The 24,314-nt window shown below is 43.7% G+C and overlaps 1 protein-coding gene across 6 annotated transcripts in view; it reads right to left on the bottom strand.

Moving 5' to 3' along the window:
* LOC119969596 (DNA (cytosine-5)-methyltransferase 3B-like) overlaps window positions 1–24,314 on the bottom strand; it is a 307,538-nt gene that overhangs the window by 133,268 nt on the left and 149,956 nt on the right. For all 6 annotated transcript variants that reach the window (XM_038803415.1, XM_038803412.1, XM_038803414.1 and 3 more), the window contains one exon: window positions 13,349–13,516. In XM_038803415.1, the coding sequence (XP_038659343.1) occupies window positions 13,349–13,516 (168 nt within the window). The remainder of the gene's footprint in view (window positions 1–13,348; window positions 13,517–24,314) is intronic.

Genomic DNA, 24,314 nt, shown 5'->3' with positions numbered 1-24,314 from the left:
GTTGTAAGCAAGTACAGACGCAAATAAAATAGGGATGGAGAGAAAAGAGCAAAAGAAAAGGGGCGGGATCTAAAACCGGGATCTGTCAAGGTGCCATGCTAGCATTCTTTGCCGGTCAGGTAGTGTTTTGATTCCCGCCGGTGGAAGAGGCTTGACAGCGGCGGGACTTCGGCCTATCGCGGGCCAGAGAATCGCCAGGGGGACCCGCCGACCGGCGCGGCGCGATTCCCGCCCCCACCAAATCTCCGGTGGCGGAGAATTCGGGACACGGCGGGGGCGGGATTGACGCAGGCCGCCGGCGATTCTCCGACCCGGCAGGGGGGGTTCGGAGAAACCTGCCCCAGATTAGTGCTGGGGAACATGTGGCTAATCTCACGCGCTACAGGACTCTGTCCCCATTCGAGTAGATCGCGTCCAAGATCTATGATAGGAATGAAGGCAGGAGAGATTAAATGAATGCTAAAAAATTTAAAGATTGACGCTGCAAGGCAAAGGAGATGATAATGGGACAAGAAACAAAAGATTGGGTCACAAGGAGATGTAAACAGAAAGGGGGAATTACCAATACTTTCCTTCTGAAAGATGGGAGTAGACATCATGATCTCAAATTGTTGAACTCAAATGTTGAGTTCAGAAGGTTGTAAGGTTGCCTCGTCAAAGGATGAGTTGCTGTTTCTGAAGTTTATGATAAGCTTCATTGAAATTGTGCCAGAAGCCAATAACAGAGCAGTTAGAAAAAGAGTGATACAAACAAAATAACAGGTGACCATAAGCTCAAGGTCGGGGGCTGGAATCTCTGATTTCCGGGCTGTGTCCGGAGGATCCGTGGCATTTTATGTGGGTAAAATTGGCACGGCTCCTTGATGACATTAACGCCTGGAGAACGGTCGGGCCATACAACATGGCGCCAGCCATGCGCGGACCCGACCTGCCAGATAGTGCCCCCCTGCACACCGCCTCGCCACAGCCCATCCCCACCCCCCCCCCCCCCCGACCAGCAGCACGGCCCGTGCCCGACTGTTGGCAGCGCTGGGCACAGTCCGCAGCCGCCGCACCGTGTTCCTGACCGCTGAGACCAAGGCTGGGACTCTCCGACCCTCGCGCCGTTCCTTCGGCACCGGCTGAAGCGGAGCCAACCCCTCCGCCGTCAACCTCGCCCCCTAGAAAGATGAGAATTCCTCACCTTGGGCGGGGTGGGGGGGGGGGGGGCGTTGACGCCGGAGTCGTTGGCGGCATGGGGACTTAGTCCCCAGAAGGGAGAATCCCGGCCCACATGTCCTCCGCGCGTTCGGAATCTCGGCCCATCAGGGGCAGAGCATCGGGGGATTACAAAATCGCTGTCGGGGAATGGAGAATCCCGACCCACATTTGCAGACGCCCCAGACTGAATGGACGTTCTGCAAAGCAGTCAGCCAATCTGTATTTTGTGTCCCCAGTGCAGTAGACATCATATCATAAGCAACAACCACAAAGAAATAAAAGAAAATCCCTGTTTCATTTAGAAGGTATGTGGGAAGCCCTGAACAGCAGGAAGGGAAGAGGTAACATGGCAGGTATTGCAACTCATGCATACGTGATGTTAGGAAATTAGAGGAACAAAGTCACAAGACCGCTAGTTAGTTTTATCAAGAAAGAAAAACATTTATTAAAAGTGAAAACTTGGGAATTAGATTTGTATTGGTAGGTAAGGTATAGTTTTAAGTGTGCTTAATTTAATGTTTCTGTGTCTGGAAGAGTAAACCTATAGTTAGATTCATGCTGGACATGTATGTGTGGGGGCTGGTTCATTTCCAACTGTGTTTCTATTGTGCTTAGAGAGGGTTATGTCCTGAAAAGTAAATAGAAGTAAGTTGGTGCTTAGCAACAGGAGGGCAATTTCCAGAGGGAAGGGCTTTCCTTTGTTCTTTGTTTTAACTGGAGCCAGAGCAGTTGGAGACAGGACACTGGGGAGTGAACACCACTCCACTCTGCCAGGTGAAGCTGGAGAGGATAAGAGAGTTGCAAAGATGCAAGATTCCTGAGGAACAAGCTACAATCCAGATAGCCAGGGAACTGGGATAGAAAGAATGTTTAAGATGACTGGAGTTAAGAGAACAGAAGAATTCAAGGAACATAGGAACTTAAAAGTTAGGAGCAGAAGTAGGCAATTCAGCCCTTCGAGCTTGCTCCGCTATTTAATCAGATCATGACGGATCTCTTCCCAGTCTCAAATCTATCTCCCCATCTGTTGCCCATGTCCCTTTCACCTGTTTTCATCAAAAATGTATCCATCTCTTTCTTGAAACTCGCCACCCTCTGCGATAGGTAGTTCCTCCTCATCTCAGTTCTCAATCTACCACCTCTCAGCCTATATCCATATCCTCTCGTTTTAGATTTCCTCACAAGGGGGAACATTTGGCCTACATTTACTTTATCAATTCCTTTTAGTATTTTATACACCTCTATCAAATCCATTCTCATCCTTCTGAACTCCAGCGATTATAAGCCCAAACTGTTTAATCCCTAAGGAAGTCCCGAAGGAAGAGTAAACAAAATGTTCTGAGTTAAAGAGACAATTGCAGTAACTAGATTTAAAGTGGGATATCAGGCTTCTGAGGTAGATAAAACATTTGATGTCATTTTAATATAGACTGGGTACTGAGGGTTAAAGCAATTGCGAGCAGTTTGGGCAGCAGTCAAGGCAGAAAAATCCTAACGCGTTTGGTATAAAATCCTGGACTGGGTTCACTGTTAAAAGTGAAGTGGAAGCTTGGGTTAAAAGAGTCATTTGTAAAACTTGGACTGGATTTAAAAATGAAAACTGCTAAGGGAAAGCATAATTATGATTATGAGAGAAGATATTAAAGTGTGTTTTTGGGAGTGGAGTTTGGAAACTCTCGTGTGACAATCATCTGGGGGATTCTAAGGATAGATCTGTGAACATTCACTTGGGGTTTAGAGTGGAGAGTGTATTTTCCAACAGTTTAAAAGGGACTTGGTGTTAATGAGACCAGTGTAGATTAAGATGTACTTTGTAATCCGTTTTAATCCTAAAACCTGTGTGTAATTGTTAAAATAAGGGAGGAGTGGGTGGCACGGTGGCACAGTGGTTAGCGTTGCTGCCTACAGCGCTGAGGACCCAGGTTCGAACCCGGCCCTGGGTTACTGTCCATGTGGAGTTTTCACACTCTCCCTGTGTCTGCGTGGGTTTCACCCCCACAGCCCAAAGATGTGCAGGTTAGGTGGATTGGCCACGCTAAATTGCCCCTTAATTGGAAAAAAAGAAATTGGCTCCTCTAAATTTAAAAAAAAGATAAGGGAAGAGTACACGTAGAGGAAGAATAGTCGGGGGAAGGTAGCGGGAGGGGGGGGGGGGGATACAGGTTCGTTACGGGGGTTCGATGGCTAGCTAAGGCCCAAAACCAAGCTAAATAAACATGTTGAGGGGGGGGGGGGGGGCGCAGTTACTACTACGAAGATGCTTACCTGTAAATATGTATGTTAATTTTTGCGTGTTTGGTTTTTTTTTTTTTGTTTTGTCTCTCTCTCCTAACAATTTGTAATTTGTTCAATATAAAATATGAAAACTGAATAAAAACATTTATAAAAAAAAGGGAAGAGTACACGTGTATTGTATCATAATCCAATTTTTCATGTTTAATCATTTTTTTTTCATGCTGTTAAAATTATCTAGCGTCTTGTCACCTTGTTCCTCCATGTTTTATATAGACAAAGTAAAGGCCGGGTTCCATTCCTTCTTATCCAGTTATACCATCAACTGTGATCGTAACAGTGGGGAGGAGCCACAGGAAAGGGAAACGCTGTTGGTGATGATTGAGAAGAGAGATGGGTAACCTTTACCTTTTTTCATTACGCCGAATGCACAAGCAGTTTCTTTAAATGTGCAGCCCCTTTAGATTCTTTTTGCACGGTTGCGTATGCACGGTGATTTAAAAGGACCAAATTGTACATGGCCTACACAGGGATTTTTGGGGTGTTGCAGGGCCTCACAGCTTAGAGTGAACACTGGTGGGGAGATGTGTATGTGCACAGAAGCAGTTGGAAGGCATGTGCTGCCTGCTGTAAGAACACTTGCAGCCAGCTTCCATCATAAAACTACTATTGCCAGAGGCAGTCCAGGCCAACTCTACCCTCAGTTCATCTGTCTATACCCCCTCCAAACCGAACAAAAAGATTATTGCTGAAGGTGACCAAACATGTGATTGATAATTCAATTTGACCATCTCTTGTTATCTATTTTCAGCGACATGAACAGCTGCTGAAGGAAATTCACTGTACTACTGTATTTCACACAAGGGTAACTGATGGGTCCATATGGCCATCCTGCAGTCCCTGCTTTCAGTATGGCTGTGTTGGCACGATTTGCTATGAAATATTTCATTGAGATAACTGTGCCAAGATTCACTAATATCCCATGTGTTTGTCATGCTAAGAATTCAAAAAATTGCACGGTTCAGCAACAGCCTTCAAGGAACAAATCGTCCAAATGGAGCCAGTCCAAGGGCACACAATCAATGTTCCTTCTCAGCTGTGTGACCTTGCTTCAACTTGGAAGTTCGTAAGAACAAAGGAATCAGGAGCAGAAAGAGGCAATTCAGCCCCTCGAGCCTGCTCCGCCATTGAATCCGATCATGGCTGATCTTTTCCTGGTCTCAAATCCACCTCTCCACTTGTTCCCTATATCCCTTTAACCCATTTTATAAATCAAAATCTTAAAACCATGTAATGACTCAGATTCCACCGCACTATGGAGCAGCGAGTTCCCACACAAGTCAAGCACAAGTTGGCCCATTTTACATTACCTCGTGCATGCAACCAAACAAAATGTTTAACGGTTTGCACACTTAAATAAATAGGCTGCCCAAAAAAAGGGAACATTTCATACAATGTGCTACCCTTACTTGGAACAGGTAAACCCCCCAGCTTATATTTCTTTGGTACCTTTCCCAAGTCTGCAACTAACTTACTCATTTGCATCAAGAACCAGCCTACCCACCTTTACCTTACCATCTATGTCAAAGGAACATAGGACTTAGTAGCAGGAGTAGGCCATTCGGCCATTCCAACCTGCTCCACCATTCAATAAGATCATGGTTGATCTGGTTGTGGTCTCAGCTCCATCTTCCTGTCTGCTCCCCATAACCCTTGACTCACTTGTCTATCAAAAACCTATCTAACTCGGTCTTCAAGACCCAACCTTCACTACTTTCTGCGAAGTGAATTCCAAACTCTAATGATCCTCTGAGAGAAAAATATTATCCTCACCGGGTCTCATATTTTTAACTATATCGCTGAATTCTAGTTTTCTCACAAAAGGAAACATTCTCCTGGTATCCACCCTATCCGGTCCCTTGCGTTCTTATATGTTTCAGTAAGCTCACCTCTGATTCTTCTGAATTCCAATGGGCATAGGCCTCTCGCGAGATTTACTGATCTCATCACACCTTGCAGGATGTAACGAGATCTTGCGAGGTGTCGTAATCTGGATCCCATCCATTGAGGTCAGGACCCAGGTTTGCATATTCAAGTGAGCAGTGTCTCACTTCAGTATCTCAACGGCAGATCTACCCAGCACCTGGGACGTAAGGACATTGCCTCGGAGACCCCGAGCTGGCGCTGTTTAACGCTGGTTTCCACAAAAGTGTACCGGCACTTTGCAGAGTCACTAGGCAATCGGGGACCCCTGGTTGGCAGGGCTCTGGGCATGTCACCTGGGCACCTTGGCAGTGCTTCCTGGGTGCTACACTGCCACTGATAGGGTGCCCAGGTGGCACTGCCAGGTTGACAGGGACATTGCCAGTGTACCAGCCCAAGGTGCCCAGGTGGCATCATGCCCATGTCGGGGATTGGGCCCTGTCCTTGTCAGGTGCGGGGGCTTGATGACCCCCTTCTAGGGGTGTTAGCGAGGGGGTCCAGAGGCCACGGTGGGGGTGTAGAGATCAGAGTGTCGATCTCTTTCTGCTGTGGCTTGCAGAGCTCATTAGTGCAGGAAATGGAACTAAGTGCGGCCTTGGCAGGGTGTTCCATGTCGAGGCCCTGAAATGAAGTAGAGTCCTATTTAATAGCGTGGTTGTTCTTGGCGCTGCCAGCACCAGTAAACAGCTGGCTAAATGCGCTCGACACAAGACTGTTTAATTTCCGTTAAATTGCACCTTCACACTCCTCAACTATTAAGTGGTTTTTCGAGGGCACATGTGCCGTGTCTCAGAGGATGATTACTACATAGCATTTCAATCAAACTTTGATGCCTGGACACTGTGCCTGAACACTAGGAGCATCAGCACAATAGAGGCGGCTGCCAACAATCAAACACTAAAGAAGAGGGCTTCAGCACTGAGGATCTTCTGGCGACCAAAGGGTCAGGGTGTGGATCAGGGATCGCACCTGAGCATGGGCTCCCGGCAGAGGTCTGGTGTCTAGGGGCTCCTGATGTGGCTGGGAGTGAGTGTGCAGAGCAAGGTTTTCCAGCACAACTGGTTCATTGGATAGCACTCTGAAAGAGAAAGCAGCAGACGCAAGCGTGGGTATGCGGTGGGGGCTTGGGTGATTTGAGGGTCCCAGGTTGGAAGCCTGAACTGATTGTCTGCCTATCTACTTCTCTAATTACTTACAGATACCAAAATAGTTGGTGGTGTAGGTCCTGCAGCAGCTGCCATTACGTTGCTGGTGGAAGCCCAGGAAGCCAGATGCCAGAGAAGGCAACAGCGACGTGCAGGCTGGAAGCAGCACCCCATGTGCAGGGGGTCACCACACACCCTGAAGACCTGGCTGCAAGTCAGTCCGCAGAGGAACCTAGAGGGGGAGGCAAGCGACGGTCCAAGGTGCACAGGCGTCATAGGTCTTTCGATGAGATGACGGACAGCGTGTGCCGCAGGAGACTCCATCTCAACAAAGAGACACATCCTATGGAGAAGGTGGAGGTCCTTGGTCTTCTGATATTGGACGGCGGTCCTCCTTGTCATGCTGCCCAAACCGACAGCCACTACCAGCGCCTCCCAGGCGGCATTGCAGACCCTGCTGCTGCCCCTCACACCCCCTCGGGGGAACAGGATGCCCTGTCTCGCATCAACGGCGTTGGGATGCCTGGCCAGGTCGACATCGCCAAAGTAAAAAGCAGGTCTGCATGCTGCCATGTTCATGTATTAGCCAGGAGTGAGTGGTAAGGGAGCATTTAAAAGCAGCTCCTTCTTGTTAGCGGTGAGAAACTGTGGCACAAGTCCAACAATTGAGACGGACAGTCATGGGAAGCTCGTGGGGCCCATTTTCAACTCTAAGTGTCGTTAAATATGGGCCGCAATCTTGCCAACGTTGCCGTCAAGAAATACCCCGCAAATCGCACCCAAAATGACCCGGAGAAATGTTTCTGTTTCTGTTAAATCGTGCCCTGAAAGATTTTTGATTGACATGGGAGGCAAGGATCATGTGGGACAGACAGGAATGTGGAGTTGTGGCAACGGTCAAGTCTGCCATGATCTTATCGAATGGTGGAGCAGGCTCAGGGAGCTGAATTGCCCCCCCAAGCTCCTAATTCTTGTGTTGAATATTTCATACTCCTCCTTAACCACAAGCTTTGTGAAGACAGATGTAAAGTATTCATTACAAACCATGCCCACAACTTTTGCTCCCCCACAAGTTGTCTTTTTGGTCTTTAATCTGCCCTGCTGCCATTTATTCTAAAATATCTTGGGGTTTTCCGTAACTTTAATTGCAAATATTTCATCAAATTCTGAAGGGCAATTAGGGATGGGCAATAAATGCTTGCCTGATGGCAATGCTCAGATCCCATGAATGAATAAAAATAAACATTTACGGCTGGATTCTGCATTCCTGAGGCTAAGTGCTAATTCACAATAAGAAAATCGGCGTAAAACCCTCACCAATTTGGGTACTGGTGAGGGGCTAGCACCAGCGCCGCGTGAAACACCTGTGGAACGCATGGAAAATGGTCGGAGAATCGCTGCATCTACGCAGGACTGAAAAGCTGCAGCCGCCCACGCTTACAACCCCCACATGCGCGCCGACCGTGCTGGATCGTGTACCCGCCTCCCGACCCCACAGCCCACCTCCTGGCCAACTCCCGCCAACCCTAGCAGAAAGCCCCCGGTGAACAGCATGGATCTCGGCCGAGTGTGGCGATGCTGGACACTTGGACCACAGCCGGCAGGCCAGGCTCCCCATGGCTGGGACCACACGTGGCCTGCGCCATCGAGAACTTGGCCCATCGAAAGCTGAGGACTAATAATGCTGACTGCTTTAACCTATACATTATTGAGAGTCAGCAATGTGACAGTGAAAATAATTAACATTGATTTTTGCACGCTGATGGCGCTCCGACGGGGTTGCGACTGCGCGTCTTGTGATGCAATGGATAGTATCCCTGCCTCTCAGGCAGAAGCTCTGGATTTGAGTCCCAGCTTAGGACAGATGGCCAAGGAAGGTGCATTCATAATGCAGCCAAACAGGTTGTGTAACAACTTGAAAATCCTTCCAAACATGCCAATGGCAGATGTTAAGAGGGGGAGAGATTCCTTGTCAGCCATGAGATGGAAAGAAGATTGGAGCCTCTACCATCACTATCCATAGCTTCAGGCTTTGGATGTAAAAGTGCATGTTTCCACAGCAACTTGGACTCCTTGAGAGAACCGCATAACACCACCATAACTCTGCATACTCTTTGGCATCCAGTCAGTCTAGATTTGGGAGTCCCATCCTTTTCCTTTCTGGCAATACATATGGTTCTGAGCCTTAACTATCTCACCGTTGAATATCTCTCACTACTCTGACACTAATTTACTTTCAAATAATTGCTTCTAATCCACTTTGGCCAAATCGCATTCCAGCTTCATAAAATTGTCCTTTCCCTAGTGAAAGTCTTTTACTCTTGCTCGGTCTTCGCCCCTTTTCTTGACAAGCTGGTTTAAACCCTCCCTTACCACATTCACAAACCACGCCCGCACAGTATTGTTCCTGGCTTTGTTGAGGTGCAGCACGTGCAGCTTCTGCAGGTTCCATCTCCTTCAAAAACGATCCCAATGCCCGAGGAAACAAAGTCCTCTCTCCTTCGACATCTCTCCAACCATGCATTCACCTACACCAGTCACCTATTTCTGTACTCACTAGTGCAAGGCAACGAGAGTAACACAGCGATTACTACCTTAGAGGTCTCACTTTTAATTTCTTTCCTAGCTCAGCCACTGAGTGACACCCTTGAGCCTCACACCAGGTGGTAACATGTCATCCTGGAGCCGTGCCTTCAGCTGGTGAAAAGCCGGCCCATTTCCCTAACTATTGTATCTCCTATCAGAAGGATATTAATAGGCAATACAATATTGGATATTATTGTACAACTATTCAAAACCAAGACATCAAATGTTACATTTTAATATTACTACCAAACGTGGCATTTAAAACAATATAGGATTTTCACAACCAAATACAAATACAGTTGCCAATTTAGTCACATATGTCACATTATAAAAAAACAACATACATTTTACCTATACAATTACCACAAAATCAGATAGGAGTGAAAGCTATTACAGTATACTGTCTATGCATAGCTTATTGTACAGCCCACAACATCCTTCCTCACTCATTTATTCTGAGATAGCTGCAAACCTTTCAGTATTTCCTATTCAGCTTTTACAATGAATTCAATTAGCTACTGGTTGCTCTGTATCTTAACTCCATTGATCCATAACCCCTGATAACCTGGGCTAAAAAGCAAGTGTTGAAAATGTCAACCTTTCATGTTACTGCGAGCCAGCTTCTAAGAGATACATAAATATAACCCCCGAATATCCTGTCCCCCAACTTCTTTTCATTGTGGTAAAGTACTTGGCCTCCCACATGGCACCTCATCACCCAATTGATTAACACCAACTTTAAAAAAAAAAGATATTCAGCTCCATCACTTCTTTGAAATTATTTCCTGCCTATTCTGGTCCAAACATTTCATCTTCTGAATAGAGCTCATAATACATTTTAATACTGAAATATGGGTCAATAACACTGCTAAATTGTTGAGGGTGCTTGTTTTTAGTGGACACGAAGTTCGGTTGTATGATCGGCCAAATTAGATTTAAGAAATTCCAGCAGGAGAACCAGGGGGCAGAGGTGAGTGCAGTGACCATTACTAAGAAGAAGGTTCTGGGAAAACTGAAAGGTCTGAAGGTGGATAAGTCACCTGGACCTGATGGACTACATCCCAGGGTCCTAAAAGAGATAGCTGAGGAAATTGTGGAGGCATTGGTGATGATCTTTCAGGAATCACTGGTGTAAGGAAGGGTCCCAGAGGACTGGAAAGTGGCTAATATAACACCACTGTTTAGGAAGGGAGGGACGCAGAAGACAGGAAATTATAGGCCAGTTAGCCTGACTTTGGTCATTGCTAAGATTTTAGAGTCTGTTATTAAAGATACGATTGCAAAGTACTTGGAAGTGCATGGCAAAATAGGGCTGAGTCAGCACGGCTTTGTCAAAGGGAGGTCGTGTCTGACAAACCTGTTAAGAGTTCTTTGAGGAGGTAACAAGGAAGCTAGACAAAGGAGAACTAGTGGATGTGATTTATTTAGATTTCCAGAAGGCCTTTGACAAGGTACTGCATAGGAGACTGTTAAATAAGTTAAAAGTTTTAAGGGTAAGATCCTGGCATGGATAGAGGATTGGCTGACTAGCAGAAGGCAGAGAGTCGGGATAAAGGGGTCTTTTTCAGGATGGCTGCCAGTGACTAGTGGTGTGCCTCAGGGGTCTGTGCTGGGACCACAGCTTTTCTCAATATACGTTAATGATCTGGAAGAAGGAACTGAAGGCATTGTTGCTAAGCTTGCAGATAATACAAAGATCTGTAGAGGGACAGGTAAAATTGAGGAAACAGGGGGCTGCAGAAGGATTTGGACAAGCTGGCAAATTAAATACAGTGTGGAAAAGTGTGAGGTTATGCACTTTGGAAGGAGGAATTTAGGCATAGACTATTCTCTAAATGGGGAAATGCTTAGGAAATCAGAAGCACAAAGTGACTTCGGACATTCATGTCAAGAGGCTAGAAGACAAGACCAGGGATGTACTTCTGAGGTTGTATAGGCTCTGGTCAGACCCCATTTGGAGTATTGTGAGCAGTTTTGGGCCCTGTGTCTAAGGAAGGATGTGCTGGCCTTGGAAAGGGTCCAGAGGAGGTTCACAAGAATGATCCCTGGAATGAAGAACTTGTTGTATGAGGAACGGTTGAGGACTCTGGGTCTGTACTTGTTAGAGTTTAGAAGGATGAGGGGGGGATCTTATTGAAACTTACAGGATACTGCGAGGCCTGAATAGAGTGGATGTGGAGAGGATGTTTCCATTTGTAGGAGAAACTAGAACCAGAGGACATCATCTCAGACTAAAGGGACGATCCTTTTAAACAGAGATGAGGAGGAATTTCTTCAGCCAGAGGGTGGTGAAACAGTGGAACTCATTTCCGCAGAAGGCTGTGGAGGCCAAATCACTGAGTGTCTTTAAGACAGAGATAGATAGGTTCTTGATTAATAAGGGTATTGTGGTTGTGGGGAGAAGGCAGGAGAATGGGGATGAGAAAATATCAGCCATGATTGAATGGCGGAGCAGACTCGGTGGGCCTATGTCTTATGGTCTTATGCTGTGAAAGCATTCAGATACAAACATTCCATATGAACGGCAACCGCAGTATTTCAAGAAGGCAGCACACCATCACCTTTGCAAGGGCAATTAGGGATGGGCAATAATTGCTGGCCTAGCCGGCAATGGCCACATCCCGTAAATTAGTTTTAAATAAATTAACACATTAGAATGCGTAATTCTTACTCTGTTTCGATTGAGGCAATACCCCTTTTAAATAAATGGCTTAGTTGCTCTGCTAATAGGAAAGAATTCCACAAATTAAATTTGTTAAAATGCAGTGCTATTTCAAAGTCAATATTGCAATTTCATTCTTGATTAGAACATCAGATTGGCGGAAAGTAAGCATGCTTGGTATAGAAATATTTCTAGCAAATATTTATTTTATGCTACTCTGGCCATTATTTTAAATGGTAACATTTCAACATTTTCAGTATCAACCCTGTTAATATCTAATGGATATAATGTTCACATGAAAATCCTCAGCATTCGCGCAATGAGTTGTTCTGGAATGACCGCTGGTTATATTTTATATGGGACTGGAAGATCTCGTCAGCAGGATGGGAGAATCAGTTCAATTGAAGGGGAAGGTGGAAGTATTCCAGTGCATTCAATTAGATCATGGTTGCAATGTATCTCAACTCCATTAGCCTTTGATCTATAAATCCTGAAGACCTTGTCTAATATTGTTGGGGAAAGTATACCCACTGTATATGCTGTTGTGCAAACAGACGAGAAAGACTGCTTTTGGGATAATCACCAGGTGAAGGGCTGGTGAGCATGGACCCATGGACAAGGAAAAAATGACTATGAGAAGATACAGACTACAGAATCATCAGAGGGAATCTTACATCGTGGAGTCCATTCAATTATTCTCAAAGGGTTCAGTAATAAGTCTTACAATACCAGGTTAAAGTCCAACAGGTTTGTTTGGGATCACTAGCTTTCGGAGCACTACTCCTTCATCAGGTGAGTCCAAACAAACCTGTTGGACTTTAACCTGGTGTTTTAAGACTTCTTACTGTGCACACCCCAGTCCAATGCCGGCATCTCCACATCATTGCTCTCAAAGGGTTGGGTGACGAGGACTTTGTATAAAAGAACACTGTAAGATTCACTCTGATGAAGCAGAGAATTCTGTTAACTCCGGATGAGATTGACTTTAAATTAAATTTGTCTATGAAGAGTGAAGTACAATGTACAAATGTGATGTGGGACTTTCTATTGTGTTAAGAAGTTAAGGGGGGGATACTCTTTCTGTAGTTTAGTGTATTAATTGTCCACTAAATAATGCTAAATCAACATTGATTTTAGTTGGTTTGTTACAGTACAAGTCTTAAAATGTGAAAACCTGTACAATCTTTTCATAGATCATTGAGAATTAATTTCTCTTTTTAGTTGTATGGTAGTACAGAACTTGAGTATTACTGAAAAAAGAGGCATGCTGTCTATGCTTTTTGCCTTGCACTGATTAGGAGGGTTTTGCAAGAATGCCAATTGTAAAAGAAAAAACAATTTAGATTGCATGAGAAGAGAGTGCTGATTGGTTGGCAAGTGGACTCTAATTGGTAAAGACGTTGCCATGGAGAATGCACCAGGGAACAGTTAACTGCCAAGCTTTTGTTTAAATTCAAACCAGGCAGACTCTGATTGGTCAATCTTGATTGGTCAACCAAATTTATGTCATCTTTATCTGAGTATTCAAACAGAATTTTACCTGGTACTGAGGGACTTCTTCTGTAGCCTTCACAATACTATTTTCACAAACAACATCTTCTGCCTGATTTGATGGTATCTTATTACTCTCTGGAGGTTCTGCAGTGAGGTCAATGACAGGACTTTCTGTTATGGAAGCCTCGGGAGGGGTTTTCCTCGTCTTCTGGGGCTAAGAAAAATATCAAGAAACAAATGACCACCATTTAGTATAACAACGTTCTTTCACAAAATGTTCAATGATATGAGTCAATGAAAAATCATGCATGTCAACCAGAATGTTTTAGTTCACTATCAGTACTTCAAGTCGTGCATCAGCTATTTTCAGTTTGCGAAGTAAAATCAGTGTTTTACAATAGAAACAGTACTTTTCAATGGAATTGTGAAGGTTGCCCTTATCAATCGACTTAGATCAGCTGTGGGAGCCTGTAAAAAAAATAATTCTATTCTTGCAACTGAATTTTAATAATAATAAATCAGATAGTAAAGTAGCTGAAACTATCTTGAGAAGAGGATAATTCCGAGGGAGTGTTTAGTAGGACTTTATTAATTGAGGAAAACAGATCCAGAGATACATAAATTAGCACAATCAGTTGTCACAGATGTTGAGGCTGAATGGCGACATCCTCATAGACCCGTGGACAAGGAATGGACAGTTGTTCATCAGATAGTGATACCACCCAAATACTGTGGGCAAGTACTGTGGACAGCACATGAGATACCAATGGCAGGACATGTGGGAATTCAGAAAACTCAGGCATCAGTCAACAGGCATTCTTCCTGGCCCGGACTGCATCAGGATGCAATGCAATCTGTAGACCCTTTCATACCTGTCAGGTAATGTGATCAAACCTGCACCTTTAATACCCAGGCCAGTGTTTGAAGATTCATTTAGTTGGGTATTGGTAAATTGTGTAGAGCCATTGCGTAAACGCAGACAGGGCATCAGTACATTCTTACGGTCATGGATATGACTACTCGTTTTCTGAAAGCTTTACCTTTGCAAGCCATTACAGTTGAGGTAGAAGTGGAGAAAGGTAGAAGGTAGAAGTGGCACAGTTTTTCACATGCTATGATCTACCCGTCGAAGTACAATCCGATCAGGGTTCTAATATCATGTTTAAAAGTTCCAGGACATAATTTGTGGTTTGGGTATCAAACAGTTGAAATCGACCGCATGTCATCCCAGGGAGCTTTGGAGAGATATCATCAGATTTACCATTTGCCACTAGAGATTCTCCGAACAAATCTACTGGGTTTAGCCCATTTTAGTTGGTTTTTGGCCATAAATACGGAGTCCATTACAATTGATGAAAGAGGTGTTTCTGAAACAAGAGGACAAATCCTCAATGTTGGATTACATGTCCATGTTTCTGGAAAGACTCACAGGAACTTGTCTGGTATATAGTATACTGTGCTATGGAGGTTTAGCTTCTGAACAGAAAAGGCCCGACTTTTTGGCACTTGAGAGATTGGAGGGATTCTTTTGGTTGGCTGATGGCCAACAATGCAGCAAAAGGCTGTATTCTGCCTGGTGACAGACAGTGATTAGGTCCTACCTGAATGGGATGAGGATGCAGGAAGTGAGAGTCTGATTCTGGATGCTGAGAAGAGCAGCTGTGAGTGTCTGTCACTCTCTCTTCAGAAATACTGCCTATCTGCTGTTTCCCGAACATGCAGTGAGGTTTTTGAGACCTGGATGATTCTACAGTGAAAACTATTACAGACTGAAAATAAAAAACCTCCAACTGAAAGCCTAGACTGGGGGTTGAAGAAAGGTGCACTGGAAGATGGCCATCTAAAACAAAGACCTTTATCCTTTTACTGTAATCATTATTTTACAACCCTATTTCACCTCTGTGTTTGCATGTCTTGTCTGTGTACAGTGAGTGGGGTGAGTTAAGTGGGGGGGGGTTAGGAATTCAGCATGGTAGCATTGTGGATACCACAATTGCTTCACAGCTCCAGGGTCCCAGGTTCGATTCCCGGCTTGGGTCACTGTCTGTGCGGAGTCTGCACATCCTCCCCGTGTGTGCGTGGGTTTCCTCCGGGTGCTCCGGTTTCCTCCCACAGTCCAAAGATGTGCAGGTTAGGGTGGATTGGCCATGATTAATTGCCCTCAGTGTCCAAAATTGCCCTTAGTGTTGGGTGGGGTTACTGGGTTATGGGGATAGGGTGGAGGTGTTGACCTTGGGTAGGGTGCTCTTTCCAAGAGCCGGTGCAGACTCGATGGGCCGAATGGCCTCCTTCTGCACTGTAAATTCTATGATAATAACGTCTATGATAATAGTTAACCAGTTGTATTTGCGGCATATTGAATTATACTTATTGTTAATAAAAAATTATACTTATTAATAAAACTTAATTGTGTTTAAGTTTACAAACCTGGTGACTAGTTATTGGGAAGCCACAGACCAAAGATTTTGCGTATTTTCTAAGAATTATTTGTTAATTTCAATTATATTGTGACTTCTGATCAAGTGGGGCTGGACCTTACCACGTACTAGCCCAAGCGGCCGTAACAACACACTGTGTGGTAAATGTTACTGGATTTTTTATAGATATTAATATCTATAAGGTGTTGTGGAACAGATTGGGGAGAGTTAGCTCTGAAGGTAGTTAAGATTGTTTGAAACTGGTGATACTGTGTAAAGCCATTATTAGTTAAGTGTACTTCAGGTTTACTTTACAGTTTTTTGTTCTATTTTCTTAATAAACATTTACTTTATTAAAATCATCACAAAGTATTTGCACTATGTTTTTTGTAATTGGTATTTACACACTAATGTATATTGTTACTGTTTACAATGCCAAAAATACCTCAATAAAATTGTCTGTTAAAAAACAAAAAACAAAAAATCATCACAAAGAGTCGGAGACATTCTTTCAGATTTCAAAACTCTCCTAATATTATAAAAATTGCAAACACAGCTGAGGGTAGCTGTTTCAAGTTTTCCTTCTGCGATTTGAACATCCCTTCTGGGATTTACCATCAGCCATGCCCTTAACACAGCTAAAAAGATAATTTACTAACTATTTTAATGCATAAACAGAACGGATTAAACACAATTACTCGCTATTAATATTTAATTTTACAATGCATAGCGATTTTACACATTGCTGTGCAGTTTTGTTTCTCTATACAAAGACTCATCTCAAGAATGGCTTTTTTGCAGAAGAATTGCTACCACTGGGATTGAAGGTGGTGCTCTGCAAATAAAGCAACTACAAAGGTTGTCATGAATTCAAGTTCTTTATATTGAAACCTACCAGAAACTCAATTTGGACTAATTAACAGCAGTGAATGCCTTGAATTCTATCTCAATTTCTGACACGATCATAATGTTGTATTTTATATTTTCCCCGCGTCTTGACTGTGATAGAGAAATTCAAACAGCATTCATTAGATAAGCAAAACTGAACTTTATTCACTAATTAGAACTGCTAGCAGAAATTGGCTGATACTTGGAAAGTCGGAAGGCAGTCAATTACAAACTGCGGAGTCCGTCCCAAGTCTGCGATCGTACAGGAAAAGAAGGCGATTCTTATACATTATAGGATCAAGATAACATGAATACAGCTTGGTCAGGAATTTGATTGAAAGTAAAACATAAGTAATAATCGTTACAATGGCGTCACCTTGCTGACCTCCAGGGGGCTTGAGTTTCATATCATTATCTTGTCTTTGTTTTAAGAACTGGACAAACTTGTTTACATACAGGCAGAGACAGTTTTTTAGCTTATCGTATATTGAGACTACTTCTAGTTCCAAGCCTTATCTAGACTCTCAGGACATGCTGTCTATGTGTATTATGAATCTGTGTCTTAGGTTAAATTCAATTGTACCAAGAAGACTTGACTAGTTTTCCCATCATGCCATTATTTGCTTCACACAATACCACAATAACAATAACATTTTGATATATTGACGGGTGAAATATTTGTGTTAGACCGCAATAGCAAGATCCCGTAGAACGCTAATGAGTAGGTATCTGGACATCACCTGAAAGCTTAGGTGGTTTAATACTTTAGTAACTACAGCCAAGAATTGTATTACCTGCTAACAACCTCATACCTTCATCATTCTAAAATGGTTGAAACCAATTCACAGTTTTAAATACTACTGACTATAACACAGTTATGGAGTTGTTTATCAGCTACTTTGGTTTAGAGAAAGTGAATGGGATACATTTAGTTTTCATATATATGTATCTTAACTGCAAAAGCAATGCTGACACTTGGATCCTGAGTTTAGTTACAAGTATTTGTTCAAAATATTAAGATGTGCTGACTGTTTGGTTCATTGAATAATATCATGCTATGTCTGGGGAGACAGCGAACAATGATTCATTATCCATCTAGAAGTTTCACGTTACAAGCAAACACCAAAGAATGTGGGACATAAGCAGTGGACTCTGGCTATTAAAGATTGTTCAAAGGAGAGTGCTGGAGGAGTGGTTGACAAGACTACCTTAAATCAAAAAGATTGTAACATTCCTGCCAGGGACAAACTGTACTGTTTGAACTATGTAAATCTGACCATAAATGTTGTTCTGTATGTTCACCTACTCATTAAGCGGCTTTATATGAATGAGTAAACATTTCTGTGAGGGATAAAGAAGTTATAGAAGCTTCTTTTGTTAAATCGGGCAGCACGGTGACGCAATGGTAGCACTACAGTCTCACGGCGCCGAAGTCCCAGGTTCGATTCCGGCTCTGGGTCACTGTCCGTGTGGAGTTTGCACATTCTCCCCGTGTTTGCGTGGGTCTCGCCCCCACAACCCAAAAGATGTGCAGGGTAGGTGGATTGAACACGCTAAATTGCCCCTTAATAGCAAAAAATTGATTACGTTCTTTAAATTTATTTTTAAAATAATAATTTGTTAAATCAATCAGGGGAGCAGTAGTATAATTATTTTGGATCATTATGGCAAAACAATGAATATGTCCCACTTCTGCACAGAAGAACTCCTCACTATTTCATTATCCTTGTGCGCTTGGCCAAAGCTTCTCCTCATAATTTCAGTTTTTTAAAAATTGAGTTATTTCACAACCTTTTTTGCACCTGTTTGCCTGAAATTCTCCATACTTTTCTCCTTAGGATAGATTATTATGTCAACTACCTGGTATATAATCAGGTGGAGTGAACAAAGATTGAGCAGATTCTACAACGGGATATTTCATCCTGCCCACAGAATAAAGACAACATCTAGCACATGTCCAAAGATGTGCAAGTTAGGTGGATTGGTCATGCTAAACTCCCCCTTTGTGTCCAAAAGGTTAGGGAGGGTTACTGGATTATAAGGATAGGGTGGAGACGTGGGCTTAAGTCGGGTGCACTTTCCAACGTCCGGTGCAGACTCAATGGCCAAATGGCCTCCTTCTGCACTGTAGGGATTCTATGATGTTGACTGTTAGAAGGACGCTCAATACAAAAGCCCTGACTTTCATTCAAGAGGAAGAACTGGACATGTGGTGGACAAGGTGACAGGTAAACCTCCACCCACAGACCATGATAGCTTACAGCCTGATTGATTTTTTAAAACTTCTACGCCCTATCTACAGGCTACTGGTCAACAGTTCATCTGAATGGGGAAGAAAGCAACAGATGGCCAACCTGTGCACGTTATTTTGATGTAATATGCATTTAAGGGTTAGCAGCATGCCATCTTCAGAACGAAAATGTGTCATGTTATCCACTCTTAGTTTCACTTTGGCCTGAGAACAGAACACAGTACACACAGCTCTATTGTGAAATCTTCAATCTTTCTATCCATGTAGAAACTTCCTCATGTGTCTCGTCTCAATAAATGAACCCACAGCATATTTACACCATACGTTATGAGTGATTGGTGTCTTTATGTAATTGTAAACATGGGGCAGGATTTTCCTCTCCCTCTGCAGTGTGTTCTGCAGCAGCGAGGGAGGCTTTCCAGTGGCCTGTGGTGGGATCTTCTGGTTTCCTGATGAATGCATCACTTGCTGCCGCGAAGCCTGCAGTGAGGGTGCACAGTCGGCGGGCCAGTAATAATCTTCATTCGTGTCACAAGTAGGCTTACATTAACACTGCAATGGAGTTACTGTGAAAATCCCCAAGTCGCCACACTACACTGAGGGAAAATTCAGAATGTCCAATTCAAGCACGTCTTTTGGGACTTGTGGGATGAAACTGAAGCACCCACACAGACACGGGGAGAACATGCAGACTCCGCACAGGCAGTGACCCAAGCCGGGAATCGAACCCAGGTACCTGGTGCCTTGAAGCAACAGTGCTAACCACCTTGCTACTGTGCCACCCTAGATCCCCCCAGCGTGAACGGCCAGAAAATCTCGCCCATGTTGTTCAGCAGCAGTCAAACCCCATGGCAGCAAGATTGCATACAGGTACAAATGACATGGTAAACATGCGACATGGCACGAGACAACCCTCGATAATTTGGTCCGACTGTAACAAATTCTAAGCATTGGAGAGTGTTGGGAATGTTGCTTTCAAAGAAGAGCTTTGAAGACACAAGCTGGGTTAGTGCTCAAATGAAGATCTAGTAACCAAATCTCTTGTGGCAAGATTGCAGCACATAGCCTATTAGTTCCATGAGTGAGACAGTGAGTTGAGAGGATCAGCACGGGGTTAGCTCAGTCAGGAAAAGCGAGTGGCCAGGGTGTGAGTGGATCGATAGTGAGCAAGGGAGAGTCAAACAAAATTAACCCAAAATGTCATAAAAATTCGGGCTAGAGAAAGCTGTGATAATAACAGATGGAGTTTCAGAAAATCCCACAAAAGCGGCTACAGTGACACTCATCCCAGGTACCATAGGAGAGGGAAGGTCAAAGGGATATTATCAAAATATCCACAAAATTCTCCAGTTAGAATTGGGATGTAGCTGACTTACTATCCAAATTCAAAATCTTCAAACAATGTTCAGAGGTATGGGGCTGGATTCTCCGTTTCTGAGGCCAAGTGCTGGCACGAATGGAGAATCCGCAGGAGGTTCACAACAGGAAAATCGGGGCGCAGGGCTGCGACCTGCACCGGTCGCGCCATAAAACATGGCGCCAGCCATGCTCGAACCCTAACCCGCCAACCGCGATTGCACAGCCCACCCCCTGGCCACTCCCCACCAGCCCTAGCAGAAGCCGCCCCAGTCAGCGGCATGGATTCTGGATGAGTACGGCGGCGCTGGACACTGTCCCCAGCCAGCACGCTGAGTTCCCCACCGCCGGGACCACACGTGGCCCGCGCCGTCGGGAACTCGGCCCATTGGGGGCGGAGCATCGCAGGTGGGCCAGCTGTTGCCGCACCACTGGCGTTGAAATGGCATGATGATGCCAGTTTGGAGGGGGGTGGAGCATGGCGGGCAGGTGCCAAACCAGCGCTGGCTCCCGACATCGGAATCTATTCTCCGCCCGATCGCTGATCACGATTTTGGCATCGGGCTACGGAGAATACAGCCCATGGTTTCTTGATTCTAGTGTTTTCTGTACCAGGCAACGATCTATAAAGATTCACCAAGCAATTGGGAATGATGGTTGACACAGACTGAACACGTCAGTATTTCAGCAGAGGAGCTATAGGACACCTAAAAGATGTGGACTACATTAAAAGACTGGTTCAGAATTAGATTAAACTTCTGCATTCATCAACTAGAGTTCATGTAATTTTGACAACAACCTACAGAATCCATAGCCCACTTTATAAGCAGATGCAGAGAAAAGGGTCTGTAATGCAATTTCTCAAACATGGAGCCAGCAGACACCCCTGTTCAGTTAGTGATCACCACCATTCCCATGGAAGTGTTCCAGAAAGATATGCTAGACCAGCCTAAAATGTATAGCATCGAACAGCTATTTAGCTCATAGGTCCTAAACACAATTCCTCAATTGTTGACACATTCACTAGCACACCCAAACCTAACAAATAATGTGATAGGTGTGACCTTCTGCATACAAGAAGGAAATGCCCAGCTTACCAACAATTCTGCAAGTTATGTGGCAGAAAGGGCTACTGCCAGAGGTAGTGCACTAGAGCAATGACAGATGCAGCTACAAAGAGCCATGTACTGATCCAAACAGACTGTACACAATGGGTATCTTCAAGCAGTACAAATTACCATTCGGTATCCCGGCGGAAACATGTATATGAGGTGATTGACAAATAGATAATGATAATGATGTGCACGATGAAACAAAGAGCAGTGAACATATATTTCACACCATTAACCTCTTGGAAAACATAGATACCATCGCACCATCTGAAGTGTTTTCAAAGACTCGAATTATCGGTCCAAGTAAACTTGGCAACAATTCGTGATTGGCCAAAATTGAATTAGGGTAAGTGTCAACATACTACCTCTGTGGATGCTAAAGGACATTCCATCATCTTGGAAATGTCAAAGTGAAATTTACTACTGCGCAACGTACAGCATAGGATGGTTCACTAATTCCATGTGCGGGATCCATAGTTTTGGAGTGCAAGCACAAACGTCCCAGATGTTCTACGTCTATGGAGACTTAGGGCCTGACGAACGGCATGCCATGACCTTACATCAATGGCAATCTATGGAATCATGCTCGTATGGCAGATGCACCTCTGAAACTACTCCCATCACCTCCATCCATGAACTAATATCAGAATATCTAGAATGTTACTACGATTGCTGGAGAATGCAAATCCATCAATTGATCTGGTACATTTTGTGCAATATAAATATCAGCAGCTACAAGAAGAAACAGCGAAACATTCTACACTACAGAAAAGGTGAAAAACCATCAACAAAGGATGGCCTGATTTAATTCAACATGTCCATGAACATGTGAGACAATTTTGGCCTTAGCAGAAAGAGCCAGGCACCTCCCAAGCAGTCATTTTTAGTCAGGCAGATAATCATCTTTGTGACTTGATATTCTTCAACAATATCATCACTCACACATGGGCACAGATTGGATGAAGAGACTTGCAAGAGAGTCATCCTATTGGCCGATTATGAACAATGACACTGAAGTTGTCTTCAAGATGTGAGTGGCATGTCAAGAGCAATTCCAAGTCAGCACAAAGAACCACGCCAAAATCACATCCAACCTCTTTCATGACCTTGGCACTGATTCATCATCATCTTCAACTGCTTTACCAAGTAGCCCATTATGCGACAATTGCACAATACGTCAAGCACGACTGTCATGCGCGCACAGTGCTATTTTCAGTTTTTTTGGTTTGCCTGGAAAGATCATTAAAGGTGTTTAACAGTTCATTGTTTATACTCTTTTGAGTCTGTGTCCATTTATACTCTCTTGAGCAAAACAAACAATTAAGCTAAATCAAACAAGCTGAAGTACAAATTAAAGGAGCAGTTCCTTAAAGGGATACTGCATCAACCAAAAATCACAAAGGAAACTTAAAGCATTAAACTAAAATGTGATTGTGTGGGTCAATAAAACACCCCAGTCCCTGCAGTAACCACCGGGCATGGAAGGCCTCAATCATGCTGGCAGACACTGCATGCTCCCTCTCCAAGGCCACCCAATCATGAATGTAGCCACAGTAGGGTGGGAGCAAACACTCAAGCCAAACAACCCAGTCGATCGCCCACTGTCTGGACCTGTGAACAACAGATTTGGCCAGGCCCATGAGCAGGTTCACATGGAGGCCCTCTTTCTGTAGGGGCCTGATAATTACATGGCAATATATTCAAATACGATTCTATATTCAAATAAGATTCTCAACATACTTTCCCATCTATCTTTCTGTCATCTGAAAATTTAGCTACCGTGCCTTTGCTCTCTTCATCTAAGTCATTGATTAAAAACTGTAAAAGGTTGAGGCCCCAGCACAGGCACATAAGACTCCACTCATCACATCAGGAAAAGACTCATTTATGCATACTCCCCATTTATCTATGCTAATATGCCACCCCTTACACCGTGAACTTTCATACTCATGCATGACACATAAAGGCACAATGGTGAGGCATAGCCAAGGACAAATCAGGTCCTCAACCACATCACATTCCTATTGTATTGAGGACAATACCCAAATTCAACCAGGAATAACATTCAAGAATAACAACCCTACAGGTCACTGTGAGCTATTAAGAAAACCTCCAGATCATTTTAACAGGCTAATCAGGGTATGCCAGCAGATTATTATTACACTTCACTCATAGATTACACTTACATAATGGTAACAAATCATGCATTACAAATAGTTGTACTTCTTTGGAAGGGGGAAAAGTATAATTAAAAAGAAAGGCGTATGTTGTAATCTGCTTTTAAAGGACAGCAGTATGCCATCACTGGAAGTGAGATATGCCACGTGATCCACTCTCAGTATCCAGTAATTCCAGCAATCTGCTCTAATATGTCCCACTTTGTACAATGGAAACATTTAAGCCACTGAATATCACTTCCACCCTCAGGTGAACTTCCTTTTTCATCTGAGGAGAAGTTTCCTGACCATTCCCAACTGTTCCATCTCATTTTTGACTATTTGTTTTCAGTTTTCCTTCCTACTTTCTATCCTTTTCATGTTTAAAAGCATGATGGGAAAAAGTTTTGGTTTTATGGATCAGTTCATAATAATCAGCTAGTTTTCCAGTCTGTTTTGCAGTTTTAACCTTTTGTTCCTCAACATGTGTCTAATGACCAAGGAAAGTGAATCTTCAAATTCTTCCAAGAGAATCACCTCTCTAAGTATGTTTTTTCTATCTTTAACGCCCGTAGACAACTGTCAAAATTATTTTGCTTCACCCTCTTGTATTCCATATGAGTTTGTCCAGTCTGTTTTTATTTGTTTTGAAATTTCAGCCTGTATGCCTCAGTGACCAAATTATATGCATTAAGGATAGCTTTCTGCACTACATCATAATCAACAGTTATCTCTTCTGACAATGATGTGTACACCTCACTAGCTCTACCTACCAATCAACTTTGTAAACGTAATGCAAAACATTTCTTTGGCCGTATCATCTGTTTAGCTA

Source organism: Scyliorhinus canicula, chromosome 7 (assembly GCF_902713615.1).
Source record: "Scyliorhinus canicula chromosome 7, sScyCan1.1, whole genome shotgun sequence".
Lineage (NCBI taxonomy): Eukaryota > Metazoa > Chordata > Chondrichthyes > Carcharhiniformes > Scyliorhinidae > Scyliorhinus > Scyliorhinus canicula.
The sequence above is the reverse complement of the archived record's forward strand: the minus strand, read 5'-3'. Positions and strand labels throughout refer to the sequence as shown.